The 14,809-nt window shown below is 40.9% G+C and overlaps 1 protein-coding gene across 1 annotated transcript in view; it reads right to left on the bottom strand.

The window, feature by feature from the left end:
- The window catches only part of LOC126262654 (laminin subunit alpha-1), a 429,094-nt gene that overhangs the window by 205,034 nt on the left and 209,251 nt on the right, over nt 1–14,809 (bottom strand). Inside the window, exons 11-13 of the mRNA XM_049959424.1 lie at nt 10,492–10,691; nt 4,628–4,824; nt 251–504 (exon numbers count right to left, since the gene is read on the bottom strand). Coding sequence (XP_049815381.1) covers nt 251–504; nt 4,628–4,824; nt 10,492–10,691 — 651 coding nt within the window. The remainder of the gene's footprint in view (nt 1–250; nt 505–4,627; nt 4,825–10,491; nt 10,692–14,809) is intronic.

Here is a 14,809-nt window from a genome sequence, read left to right as displayed (position 1 = left end):
AGGCAATAATTTGTGGCAGAAATTGCTACTGAAGTATTTTTAAATGAATATGGTGTATTTTAGATAACAAATCATTCATTTCATCATACTTTCCTACATTTCCAGGAAGAATATTGTTGTATGAACATGTCATGCACAGAGGTACAGCCATTACATAATGTTTTAGGGTTCACTTACACAATTTAATAACACACAACCTTACTCCGAAATCTTTTTGTGATAGTTACAAATGTCATATGTATTTTCGTACCCTGTTCATGAGAGCTTTTGCTTTTTTCCTTAGCTCTTCTCCAAAACCAGCCGGAAGTGATCTCACTTTTTCTATTACAGTGATCCATTCGTCAAGTTCTTGTTTAAGGCTGTCAGAATTATTTTGAATTGTACTTAAGGCAGTCCAAGGTGGTGGTACAAAACCAGCCGAAAGGTGCTCTGTATTTGTTGATAAAATAAAACTTAGATTCTCCAGTTCATCAAGAAGTACACCAGTACATTTATCATCACATGCTGCAACAAACAAGGAAACAGTAAAAAATTTAGCAAAAACAAGAAGGGATAGTAACAGTAGCAATATCCTTACTTCCACAACTGTACTTCACTAAAAGGCAAGGACTATCTTGTATCTGTTATAATTAAATGGTAAAAAATTAAATAACTTTGCCTATGGTGGGCTACTACATATCATTAATTAGTGGAGAAAACACACTGAATGAAACAAAAGACTGTTTTGTGTTACAGATTAAGCAGTAATTTTATATTATTCTTTCTAATTGCAAATTAAATCAGAAATTACAAGTGAGTTCACTTCTCACTTACTAATTTAGGTGTGACTGTATAATTATTCAAGATTTCTCTCCCTCATACCACTATGCCAACTATTTAGATGACATTAGGTTCCAGGCAGTCCAGCCAAAATTCCAATTACCTGAATGGATAATATTCTGCTCTCACTCCTAATAGTGGATAGTGAAACAAATCCAGAACTGACAGTAAAAAATAAACAGTAGTGTCCACTATCCCATCGCTAAGAAAACTCATCCCCACAAAATAAGTAACTACATATCCACTCATTACTAGTCTAGGCCTGTCAGATGTTTATCTTATGACAGGGCCGGCCAAACGCTGCACAGTGTGCAGACGTGCAGAAGTGCTGCGCATGTGCGACAGCGACATCTGTTTTTAGTCATGTGTCCTAAATGAACGGCAGTGGCTCCACTTCCCTCTTTATGTGGTGCAAGCAAGAGCGCAACATACCCAATCTCGTTTACCCCTGGTGATCGTAACCTTAACAGAGAAGTACTGAGAAATGGCAGGTACTGTGAAAAAGCAAAGGATGGGAGATCTATGTTCTCAGACATTTAAGAATGACTGGGAACTGCAATTCTTTTTTGTCGCCATTGGCGAAAACTCACAGTGTTTGCTGTGCCGTCGAATAATAGGTGACCAGTGTAAGTTTTCAATTGAAAGACACTACAATACATATCACAAAGATGAGTGTAGTGTACTCAACAGTGAAGAACGGCAAGCAAAATTAAATGTCCTTAAAAAAATGGATAACACACATCAACTCGATTTTACTGTATGTTAAAGTAACTATACTTCTTGAACTCTTAGTTTCTTGTGTTACATTTATGTCTATTTTACTGTACACTGTACAATGTACTGTTTTTAATTTTCCAGAATGACAACCACACTAAATCTTCACCGTGAGCAAGTTTTAAAATCACACTAAGAATTGCACATTCTAGGAAACCCTTTTCCGAAGGGAAGTTTGTGAAAGGGTGTCTGATTGATGCTGCAGAACTTGTGTGTCCCACGAACATTAGCAGGTTTCAAGAAATCAGTCCATCCAAACAAACAGCGACAAGGCGTATCAGTGCTATGGCCAGCGATGTGCACAGGCAGCTAATAAATAAGGCTAAAGACCTTGTTGCTTTCTCTGTTGTGCTCGATGAAGCAACAGATCTTACAGGTACAGCCCAAGTTGTGATATACGTACGTGGTGTCGATAACGCACTTTGTGTAACAGAGGACGTTTTGGACTTGGTACCTTTGAAAGGGACTACCACAGGTGCGGAATTACTCCAAGCTGTCGAGCAAGCGATTGATGGTGTCGGTATGGACTGGAATCGGTTAGTCTCAGTGACCACATATGGAGCACAACCAATGCAAGGCCATCAGAGAGGACTCATAGCACGAAAGCGCAAAAAGCTAGGGCGCACAGACAAGATGTTGTATGGGTTTCACTGCATTCTGCATCGAGAGGCGCTTTGTGCAAAATCAGTAACGTTAGCAAACTTCATGCTCATTGTTGTGTGTACTGTAAACTATCTGAAGACACATGGGCTTACGCATCGCCAGTTTCGGCGGTTCTTGTAGGAATTAGGAGCGGAGTACAGCGACATACCTTACTATACCGAAGTACGCTGGCTCAGTTGAGGTAAAATGTTGAAAATATTTTTTGATTTACATTTGGTCATAGTAACATTCTTACATGAGAAGGGAAAAAGTGAACCTATATTGGAAGACCCTTGTTGGATATCAGACCTTGCATTTCTCGTGGACATTACGTCTCACATGAACAGCCTGAACGTCAGTTTGCAAGGTGAAAATAATTTAATTTTTGACATGTTGGAAAAAGTAAATGTCTTTGAAAGGAAGCTTGCGCATAGGGAGAGCCAGCTATTGACAGAAAACACTGCACATTTCCCGACTCTTGGACTGGTCCATGAAAGTGCTAGATTTCAAGAATACATGTCAATAAAATTAAGGAACAATTTCGAGCACGATTTGCAGATGTAACGAGTTTGTCTCCTGTCATTTGCCTCTTCACTCGGCCATTCTTGTCATCAGTTGAAGATGCTCCGAATGATCTACAGATAGAACTAATTGATCTACAGTGCAATACAAGACTGAAGGACAAGTTCTTTGCAGTGTGAAGTACAAAAGAATTCTATAAAAAAATTTCACAACAAGAATTTCCACATCTGCACCGAGAAGCCGCGAGAGTTATGTCCATGTTCGGGTCGACTTATGTTTGTGAAAGATTTTTCTCGGTGATGAAAATGAATAAATCAAGGTTTCGATCAAGCATTAGTGATGAAAATCTTTGCAACTGCTTGCGTTTGTCAGTGAGCCTTGCTTTTGTGCCCGATATTAAACATAACATTCATCTAATTGTCGGTTATTATGCAGATTTCAGACGGAACTGATGAAAGATATAGCAATAATGATATTGAAATAACAGGTGATCATCGAGAGGTCTCCGGTTATCATTCTGTACAGAGGTCAGTGAGACAGAAATTATGTGGGTGTAACTGAAGGCACCGAGAATTAGTTATAGGGAACCTTGCATTAGTTTAATGTTATTTGAAATCATGAATAAGGTTTGTTGGAAGTCGCTAAGTGCTCTCTTTCTTAAATATTAGATCAAAAACATTACACGTATTTACGTGGTGTCAGTCAAGCTGCCTTAATAAAAACTGACAGTTGTTAACCTTATTAATTGTCTTACTGGGTTAAACTGTTAACATAAAAGTAGACGTCTCAATGAGTAGACTGTGACAGTATTTTAAATGTTTAATACGCGAAATACCTTCTTCCCACGGTTGGCTTGCAAGCTGTGGAAAGAGCACTAGAATGCGCCGGTACAGAGTATCCCAGCAAGTGGATAAAGCGACATCTGTGCGTAGAAACATGCACTACGTGAACGCTGACGGCTGCGTCGTGCACGCTGTGACCCGGAATTCTGCACCGCATGCTTGCAGAATTTCTGGCCAGCCCTGTCTTATGACATCGCCTAGCAGACACATACAGCTTGTGTGAAACTATAGGGAAAAGGACACTGTATTCTGAGGAACCTAAAGTTCATAGGGAAAAAACAGACCAGTAATCTGGAGATTATTCCCCCTGTAAGAGAAACTGGACTTTGGCTCTCACTGCTAATTCATGAAGATAGCAGCGTGGGTTCCAGAAATAGGTCCTCTACATTTTAGGTGATGGAAAATTAAAATTCTAGGAAAGTGTGTTAAAAAAGAGTGAGGTAACACATTAATTTTTTTGCACATAAACATTTCAAAATCTGAGCACACATGGAAGCTTGCTAAGTTTTTTCCTTCTGATTCTCTGTTCTCTACTGGATCAGGGATGTGGGTAAATCACAGTGATACAAAAAGTAACAAAACATCTCTGTGGTACCACCAGAAGATGATGTAATAATAATTTACTTCCAGACAACTAGTTTTGGTCAAGTGATGATCTTCCAGTCACTAAATCATATTTAAAGGAGGCCCCTTGCTGTCAAATACACAACTTTTTTTTAGTTGTACCATCTATCGCATACACACGTCATGAGAGAAATGCTACGGTTAAGAAACACATATCTGATGTCAAGGAATCTTCCTTTCACTTGTAATGTTAATTCATGGCTTGAAGATGGCCAGTGGTTCCATAACACTGTTCTTTAAATACACTATCTACAGAAACATTTTTGACCAAAAGTACAACACACACACACACAAGAGAGAGAGAGAGAGAGAGAGAGAGAGAGAGAGAGAGAGAGAGAGATATTCTACTTTTTTGGGAGAGGTGGGGGTGTGGTTGCTCAGAAATATGTGATTTTGATACTTACACATGCAGCCACGTTGGGTCAGAATGTTGCGCCTTTCCTGACACAAACTGCAGTCCCTGCCAGTTATATCAGTACGACAGTTACACTGACCTGTCTCTTCGTCACATTCATCACTTACACTTCCATATTTATTACAATTACAAGGAACACATGAACCACCCTTTGTCAGTGGGAACCCATACCAACCATAGCTGCATCTGTAATCAGGAAAATACTTAAGCCATAAATGAGTAATTTTCTAAAGCACATATTTCCTATGAATGAATGATAGTCCCCAATAATTATTTTGCTTCACTGATGAAAAGAACACAAATGTACACAGGATGAAGCACTTTTATATTATTTTCATTCTACATAGAACATACAGCAATTTAGTGCAAGAATATCTATTAATACTATGCTTATTTGAGCTATCTAATTCATGTGAGTCAATGTAAAACAGACATTGTCAAGTTCTTTACACCTACTCACTCACCCCTTTGACCCACCTGAAATAATCATGAGCTTCTTTCCATGCCCCTCACACCCCCTTCTCCTTCCCTTTTATTGACTCATTAATTCTCTTATCTTTGATTTCATGATAATGAGTTCTTTGAATGATAATATCTTTTTCCAAATACAGATGAGTAATTTTACTTCTATACTGACCACTTAACTCACCCGTGGTCTAGGGGTAGCGTCTTTGATTCATAATCAAAACATTTTCGGTCCCGGGTTCGATCCCCGCCACTGCCTAAATTTTGATAAATAATCAGCATTGGCGGCCGAAGACTTCCAGCATAAGAAATCAGCCTCATTCTGCCAATGGCCTTGTCAAAGAGGGCAGAGGAGTGGATAGAGGTTCAGGGCACTCTCTTGTCCTAGGGGTGGGAAATTGCCCCTAAAGGCGGAAGAATCAGCAATGATCAACAACATGAGGATGCAGAAGGCAATGGAAACCACTGCATTAAAGACACGTAACATGTATCCACAGGACATGTGGCCTGTAATTGAAGAAGTGTCATGATGATCTCTCCATTGGCAAAAGATTCCGGAATAGTCCCCCATTCGGATCTCCGAGAGGGGACTGCCAAGGGGGAGGTTACCATGAGAAAAAGATTGAATAATCAACGAAAGGATAACGTTCTACGAGTTGGGGCATGGAATGTCAGAAGCTTGAACGTGGTAGGGAAACTAGAAAATCTGAAAAGGGAAATGCAAAGGCTCAATCTAGATATAGTAGGGGTCAGTGAAGTGAAGTGGAAGGAAGACAAGGATTTCTGGGCAGATGAGTATCGGGTAATATCAACAGCAGCAGAAAATGGTATAACAGGTGTAGGATTCGTTATGAATAGGAAGGTAGGGCAGAGGGTGTGTTACTGTGAACAGTTCAGTGACCGGGTTGTTCTAATCAGAATCGACAGCAGACCAACAGCGACAACGATAGTTCAGGTATACATGCCGACATCGCAAGCTGAAGATGAACAAATAGAGAAAGTGTATGAGGATATTGAAAGGGTAACGCAGTATGTAAAGGGGGACGAAAATCTACTAGTCATGGGTGACTGGAATGCAGTTGTAGGGGAAGGAGTAGAAGAAAACGTTACAGGAGAATATGGGCTTGGGACAAGGAATGAAAGAGGAGAAAGACTAATTGAGTTCTGTAACAAGTTTCAGCTAGTAATAGCGAATACCGTGTTCAAGAATCACAAGAGGAGGTATACTTGGAAAAGGCCGGGAGATACGGGAAGATTTCAATTAGATTACATCATGGTCAGACAGAGATTCCGAAATCAGATACTGGACTGTAAGGCGTACCCAGGAGCAGATATAGACTCAGATCACAATATAGTAGTGATGAAGAGTAGGCTGAAGTTCAAGACATTAGTCAGGAAGAATCAATACGCAAAGAAGTGGGATACGGAAGTACTAACGAATGACGAGATACGTTTGAAGTTCTCTAACGTTATAGATACAGCAATAAGGAATAGCACAGTAGGCAGTACAGTTGAAGAGGAATGGACATCTCTAAAAAGGCCCATCACAGAAGTTGGGAAGGAAAACATAGGTACAAAGAAGGTAACTGCGAAGAAACCATGGGTAACAGAAGAAATACTTCAGTTGATTGATGAAAGGAGGAAGTACAAACATGTTCCAGGAAAATCAGGAATACAGAAATACAAGTCGCTGAGGAATGAAATAAATAGGAAGTGCAGGGAAGCTAAGACGAAATGGATGCAGGAAAAATGTGAAGACATCGAAAAAGATATGATTGTTGGAAGGACATACTCAGCATACAGGAAAGTCAAAACAACCTTTGGTGACATTAAAAGCAACGGTGGTAACATTAAGAGTGCAATGGGAATTCCACTGTTAAATGCAGAGGAGAGAGCAGATAGGTGGAAAGAATACATTGAAAGCCTCTATGAGGGTGAAGATTTGTCTGACGTGATAGAAGAAGAAACAGGAGTCGATTTAGAAGAAATAGGGGATCCAGTATTAGAATCGGAATTTAAAAGAGCTTTGGAGGACTTACGGTCAAATAAGGCAGAAGGGATAGATAACATTCCATCAGAATTTCTAAAATCATTGGGGGAAGTGGCAACAAAACGACTATTCACGTTGGTGTGTAGAATATATGAGTCTGGCGACATACCATCTGACTTTCGGAAAAGCATCATCCACACAATTCTGAAGACGGCAAGAGCTGACAAGTGCGAGAATTATCGCACAATCAGCTTAACAGCTCATGCATCGAAGCTGCTTACAAGAATAATATACAGAAGAATGGAAAAGAAAATTGAGAATGCGCTAGGTGACGATCAGTTTGGCTTTAGGAAAAGTAAAGGGACGAGAGAGGCAATTCTGATGTTTCGGCTAATAATGGAAGCAAGGCTAAAGAAAAATCAAGACACTTTCATAGGATTTGTCGACCTGGAAAAAGCGTTCGACAATATAAAATGGTGCAAGCTGTTCGAGATTCTGAAAAAAGTAGGGGTAAGCTATAGGGAGAGACGGGTCATATACAATATGTACAACAACCAAGAGGGAATAATAAGAGTGGACGATCAAGAACGAAGTGCTCGTATGAGAAACTTAACATCAGGATTGATGGTCACGAAGTCAATGAAGTTAAGGAATTCTGCTACCTAGGCAGAAAAATAACCAATGACGGACGGAGCAAGGAGGACATCAAAAGCAGACTCGCTATGGCAAAAAAGGCATTTCTGGCCAAGAGAAGTCTACTAATATCAAATAGCGGCCTTAATTTGAGGAAGAAATTTCTGAGGATGTATGTCTGGAGTACAGCATTGTATGGTAGTGAAACATGGACTGTGGGAAAACCGGAACAGAAGAGAATCGAAGCATTTGAGATGTGGTGCTATAGACGAATGTTGAAAATTAGGTGGACTGATAAGGTAAGGAATGAGGAGGTTCTATGCAGAATCGGAGAGGAAAGGAATATGTGGAAAACACTGATAAGGAGAAGGGACAGGATGATAGGACACCTGCTAAGACGTGAGGGAATGATTTCCATGGTACTAGAGGGAGCTGTAGAGGGCAAAAACTGTAGAGGAAGACAGAGATTGGAATACGTCAAGCAAATAATTGAGGATGTAGGTTGCAAGTGCTACTCTGAGATGAAGAGGTTAGCACAGGAAAGGAATTCGTGGCGGGCCGCATCAAACCCATCAGTAGACTGATGGGGGGCAAAAAAACGAACTGACCACTATCGAGCAGACCATTTTAGTACATTTGTACATCATGGCCGAACACAGGGTCACAACGATTAATGCATCAGAAAGAAAACGTTGTCTTAAAATTGTAGAGTGGTGTGCCCAACTAAATCAAAATGAAATAATTCAAGTTGTGTGTTTGTTCTTCAAATTTTAATCAAAATCAATGGCTTTTCAGTACTGTAGATCACGAATTTATTTCAAAATAAAAGCATGCTTTGTTTTAAAAAGTTAAGCACAAATGTGTTGTTTAAAACTATTGCCTTATTGATTTTCATTATTCTTTTTAATTTGAATTATTTGCAAACCACTTTATGAGTAAGTACTGCATCCCTAGCCAATTGGTTAGCATGGCTGCCTTCAGAGCAGATCTGGCTCTGATTCCCGGTACCTCGTCATATTTTTTTCTGAGGTAGAATGGTCTGGAATTGGATTCATTTAGCCTCATGAGGACAAATGAAGAGCTGCTTTAATAAAAGAGCAATGGCACCATCAGGATTCAACTACTAGCAATAACGGCTGGCAGGATTAGTGACATAACTATCACATTTCCCACAACATAGATCGTTTCTCCTACTGCTTTGTAGGCAGCAGTTGGCCAGTTGGAACAGGCCTAAAGCCTAACCCCCGAGTGGTGCTCACATTTTACAATTTTATGATTAAGAGTACAAGTAAAAACACTACCACAAATATTTCATCAATATCTATTCTTAGGTAATGAGAATATATGTCAGAATGAATATCTGTTGCTTCATCCATTTTGATGGAAATACAGTAGCTGCGCAACTCCTAAATTATCTGTTGCTTCATCCATTTTGATGGACATACAATAGCTGCACAACTCCTAAATTAACTATTGATACCAATATTTCACGGGCACTAAAATTTTTATACAAACTGCATATTAGAAAATGGAATACTATTTAATTGTTGAGGAGAGGATTCAACAAATCATGACAGTAACTTTAAACACAACATATGTTTCTCCAGTTTCATAAGTTTTTTGCATTTAGCAGTGCTGTAAGAAGTCTGGCAAAAGTATAACAGTACCTTTATCATGTTCTTTATTAGCAAGCTTTCCATGTGGACCTCAAGTTAGCAAAATTACTAGAAAAATAATTTTGGATTATTTGTGAAATGAGGAAGTCATGTTTCAAAATTATTTTCTGACTTGTTAGGCTTTCAACTGTCTACCTAAAATGCCTAAACAAACCACACATATGAATGTTCTTCACCATTGATTGCTGTATTTGTGAACCACAACAGTTGATTAGTCTTCAGTCTGAAAAATCTCTTTCCAGTCACTAATTGAAAGAGAAGAGTACTGATGTAGCTGTTGGCATGACAAAGCAGAAAGTGTTTTATGTAACAGTTCACAGGAATTTCAGCATCAAAGCACAAACCAATTAATAACACTATACACAAAAATCACAACTGAACCAAAAATGTAAAAGAATGCAAACTCAGCTGAAGGTATGTGTGAGCATGCAAACCCAGTCAGCAGCAAACTGCTGTCAAGTCATTGTTGTTCTGTTATTATTTGATAAGTACTGTGAGTATTTAAATGCAGGAAAAGAACTGAAATATGCATTTTTGATACTGGAATACAATTTGACAAACACTATTCTCAAAGCCACAGACTCCCATTACATATTATTTGTTTGAGGGATTCAATAAAATATCACTTTTATTTGCATATCTGGCATGAAATAGTTTACTTAGTCAGTATGGACTGTATTACAACCATCATATGCAGATCACAATCAGGAGCCAAATGATTTTTACATGCTCCTCTACGACAATATTCGTAATCTGTGTATTAAGTCTGCATAAAAAAAAAAATTCACTTGAGAAAACTGCAAAATTATAAGAAGATATCAACTTTCCTATTTTCATACATATCTGTTGGTAGCATCTGGACTCACACTTCCCTACGAATTTTTTACACACATTTCATAGTGCCGTGAAAAAGAAATGAAATTCTAAATCCTACAAATGACTTCTGTGACTTCCTTCTTCTGTCAGGCATGTCCAGAGTTTTTACACTTGAAGGATCTCTGATGTGTAAGGTTTCGCTTCTTTCTTAATTACACAATAATCCCCAACAAAAAATTTATTTCTTACACAAAAACTGTTGATTTGTTTTACCTTTCGCATCTTTTGCCAGTGTATCCCGGGCGACAATGGCAGTGAACATGTCCTGGTGTTACTCTGCATCTGACTGCAAAATTGCCTCCTGGTACTGGGTGTGGGCAAGGGCATGGCAGGCATGAACCTCTCTCTGGATCTCCATAAAAGCCTTCTGCACACCGATCACAGTGTGGACCACTGGTATTTTCGCTGCAGTTCTACCTCACAATTAAAAACATTAATTATTAATATGACTAATGTATCTATCTACAATAGAAGAATAAACAGTCACTATACATAAATTGTGTTGGGGAGAAAGGTCAGGGGTGTTCCACCTATGGTAATATTACAATGTATTGCAGATGATAGAAGAAGACACTGAAAATGGCAAAATGAAGACCTCTGTTTAAGAAAGAATTATGGATAGACCTAAAATATATACAAGGGTGGAACTTTAATAGTAGCAACATTGCTGTGGAGACACAACACAATGGTATCAAATAACACGGCTTATACAAAACTTCCCTGCAACAACCATTCCATGGAGATCACACTCGAAATTCGCTCTTTGGTTTTAACTGATTTTTACATATTATTTTGGTTTTGAGGTGACAAATTTAAAAGTGTGTTAAGCCGTTTTTCATCTGTCCACTCTTTCATGGGTGTGGAATGCACAGTGGCCAGAACAGTGAAGGTGGAGAACCGCCAACCTCTCAATCGTTTGTCTGTAGCACCATGAAGAGTGTCCAACGCTGTTTATAGTGCTTTTCAGTTCCTGAATACTAAAGAAGACAGTATGGATGAATCCACTGCTGAAGTCAACTTAGCCACCAACCAAGAGATGCCTGTCACCAAACTACCTATGAAACAGCAAAATTCGAAGGACCTACAACTGCTCAATAAGGCCAATATACTTCCCTACGTGACAGACGGCCCTGGACAGTTGCACAAGTAGCAAGCACAGCAATGGTTACATCCATCACTGAAAATCAACAATACTAGCTAAAGGTAGTGTGCTCCCTGCCGCCGTTGGATAAGCAGCTGCAGCAGCAAGTCGTATACTCCTAGCTCACTCATTTCTTACATAGTTTAATTCTTAATTTCTTTGCGTGTTTTTGGTACTTGCATTGTTTGATACATAAATTTCGGGCGTATTATAGTATTTGAGAGTTGTAGCATCGCGTTTTAGTACCTGAATAGTGTAAATTCGTGTAGTCGTTTGTCTTTTGTTTTTGTTTTGAACGGCCAGTGTCGGTTGGTCAGTCAGTGTGCTCCCTGCCGCCGTTGGATAAGCAGCTGCAGCAGCAAGTCGTATACTCCTAGCTCACTCATTTCTTACATAGTTTAATTCTTAATTTCTTTGAGTGGTTTTGGTACTTGCATTGTTTGATACATAAATTTCGGGCGTATTATAGTATTTGCGAGTTGTAGCATCGCGTTTTAGTACCTGAATAGTGTAAAATCGCGTAGTCTCCTTCCGCTGCCGAGCAGTGTGTCAGCAGTGCGTTAGTAGCAGCATTACTGCATTTACTACGCAATCTTGTATTTTAATAACCGTTTAAATTTTGTCGATTTGTTTGCGCTCTCTGTAGATTAGTTCAGACGTTCTTTGCAAAACAGTTTTTAGCATGGATAGGGACTGCAACTGCTGTGTTCGGATGCAGGCTGAGTTGGCATCCCTTCGCTCCCAGCTTCAGGCAGTGTTGGCTTCGGTCACACAGCTTGAGGCTGTTGCCAATGGGCATCACTGTGGGGGTCCGGATGGGGGTTTGTCGGGGACGGCCAGCTCGTCCCACGCATCCCCCGATCGGACTAAGACTGTGGTTGCCCGGGATACTGCCCGCATTGAGGCCTATCCCTCACCTGTGGTAGAGTGGGAGGTAGTCTCAAGGTGTGGCAGGGGGCGAAAGACATTCTGGAGGGCTGAACGGAAGGCCTCTCCAGTTTGTCTGACGAACCGGTTTCAGGTTCTGTCTCAGGCTGATACTGATCTTCGGCCTGACATGGCTGCTTGTCGTGTTCCAGAGGTTGCCCCTCAGTCTGCAAGATCCGGGCGGTCGCAGAGGGTGGGCTTACTGGTAGTTGGGAGCTCCAACGTCAGGCGCGTAATGGGGCCCCTTAGAGAAATGGCAGCAAGAGAGGGGAAGAAAACCAATGTGCACTCCGTGTGCATACCGGGGGGAGTCATTCCAGATGTGGAAAGGGTCCTTCCGGATGCCATGAAGGGTACAGGGTGCACCCATCTGCAGGTGGTCGCTCATGTCGGCACCAATGATGTGTGTCGCTATGGGTCGGAGGAAATCCTCTCTGGCTTCCGACGGCTATCTGATTTGGTGAAGACTGCCAGTCTCGCTAGCGGGATGAAAGCAGAGCTCACCATCTGCAGCATCGTCGACAGGACTGACTGCGGACCTTTGGTACAGAGCCGAGTGGAGGGTCTGAATCAGAGGCTGAGACGGTTCTGCGACCATGTGGGCTGCAGATTCCTCGACTTGCGCCATAGGGTGGTGGGGTTTCGGGTTCCGCTGGATAGGTCAGGAGTCCACTACACGCAGCAAGCGGCTACACGGGTAGCAGGGGTTGTGTGGCGTGGACTGGGCGGTTTTTTAGGTTTGATGGCCTCGGGCAAGTACAGAAAGGGCAACAGCCTCAAAGGGTGCGGAGCAAAGTCAGGACATGCGGGGACCAAGCAGCAATCGGGATTGTAATTGTAAACTGTCGAAGCTGCGTTGGTAAAGTACCGGAACTTCAAGTGCTGATAGAAAGCACCGAAGCTGAAATCGTTATAGGTACAGAGAGCTGGCTTAAGCCAGAGATAAATTCTGCCGAAATTTTTACAGAGGTACAGACGGTGTTTAGGAAGGATAGATTGCATGCAACCGGTGGTGGAGTGTTTGTCGCTGTTAGTAGTAGTTTATCCTGTAGTGAAGTAGAAGTGGATAGTTCCTGTGAATTATTATGGGTGGAGGTTACACTCAACAACCGAGCTGGGTTAATAATTGGCTCCTTTTACCGACCTCCCGACTCAGCAGCGTTAGTGGCAGAACAACTGAGAGAAAATTTGGAATACATTTCGCATAAATTTCCTCAGCATGTTATAGTCTTAGGTGGAGATTTCAATTTACCAGATATAGACTGGGACACTCAGATGTTTAGGACGGGTGGTAGGGACAGAGCATCGAGTGACATTATACTGAGTGCACTATCCGAAAATTACCTCGAGCAATTAAACAGAGAACTGACTCGTGGAGATAACATCTTGGACCTACTGATAACAAACAGACCCGAACTTTTCGACTCTGTAAGTGCAGAACAGGGAATCAGTGATCATAAGGCCGTTGTAGCATCCCTGAATATGGAAGTTAATAGGAATATAAAAAAAGGGAGGAAGGTTTATCTGTTTAGCAAGAGTAATAGAAGGCAGATTTCAGACCACCTAACAGATCAAAACGAAAATTTCTGTTCCGACGCTGACAATGTTGAGTGTTTATGGAAAAAGTTCAAGGCAATCGTAAAATGCGTTTTAGACAGGTACGTGCCCAGTAAAACTGTGAGGGACGGGAAAAACCCACCGTGGTACAACAACAAAGTTAGAAAACTACTGCGAAAGCAAAGAGAGCTTCACTCCAAGTTTAAACGCAGCCAAAACCTCTCAGACAAACAGAAGCTAAGCGATGTCAAAGTTAGCGTAAGGAGGGCTATGCGAGAAGCGTTCAGTGAATTCGAAAGTAAAATTCTATGTACAGACTTGACAGAAAATCCTAGGAAGTTCTGGTCTTACGTTAAATCAGTAAGTGGCTCGAAACAGCATATCCTGACACTCCGGGATGATGATGGCATTGAAACAGAGGATGACACGCGTAAAGCTGAAATACTAAACACCTTTTTCCAAAGCTGTTTCACAGAGGAAGACCGCACTGCAGTTCCTTCTCTAAATCCTCGCACAAACGAAAAAATGGCTGACATCGAAATAAGTGTCCAAGGAATAGAAAAGCAACTGGAATCACTCAACAGAGGAAAGTCCACTGGACCTGACGGGATACCAATTCGATTCTACACAGAGTACGCGAAAGAACTTGCCCCCCTTCTAACAGCCGTGTACCGCAAGTCTCTAGAGGAACGGAGGGTTCCAAATGATTGGAAAAGAGCACAGGTAGTCCCAGTCTTCAAGAAGGGTCGTCGAGCAGATGCGCAAAACTATAGACCTATATCTCTGACGTCGATCTGTTGTAGAATTTTAGAACATGTTTTTTGCTCGAGTATCATGTCGTTTTTGGAAACCCAGAATCTACTATGTAGGAATCAACATGGATTCCGGAAACAGCGATCGTGTGAG

This window comes from Schistocerca nitens, chromosome 6, assembly GCF_023898315.1.
Source record: "Schistocerca nitens isolate TAMUIC-IGC-003100 chromosome 6, iqSchNite1.1, whole genome shotgun sequence".
Lineage (NCBI taxonomy): Eukaryota > Metazoa > Arthropoda > Insecta > Orthoptera > Acrididae > Schistocerca > Schistocerca nitens.
This window is presented reverse-complemented; position numbering and strand designations above follow the sequence as displayed.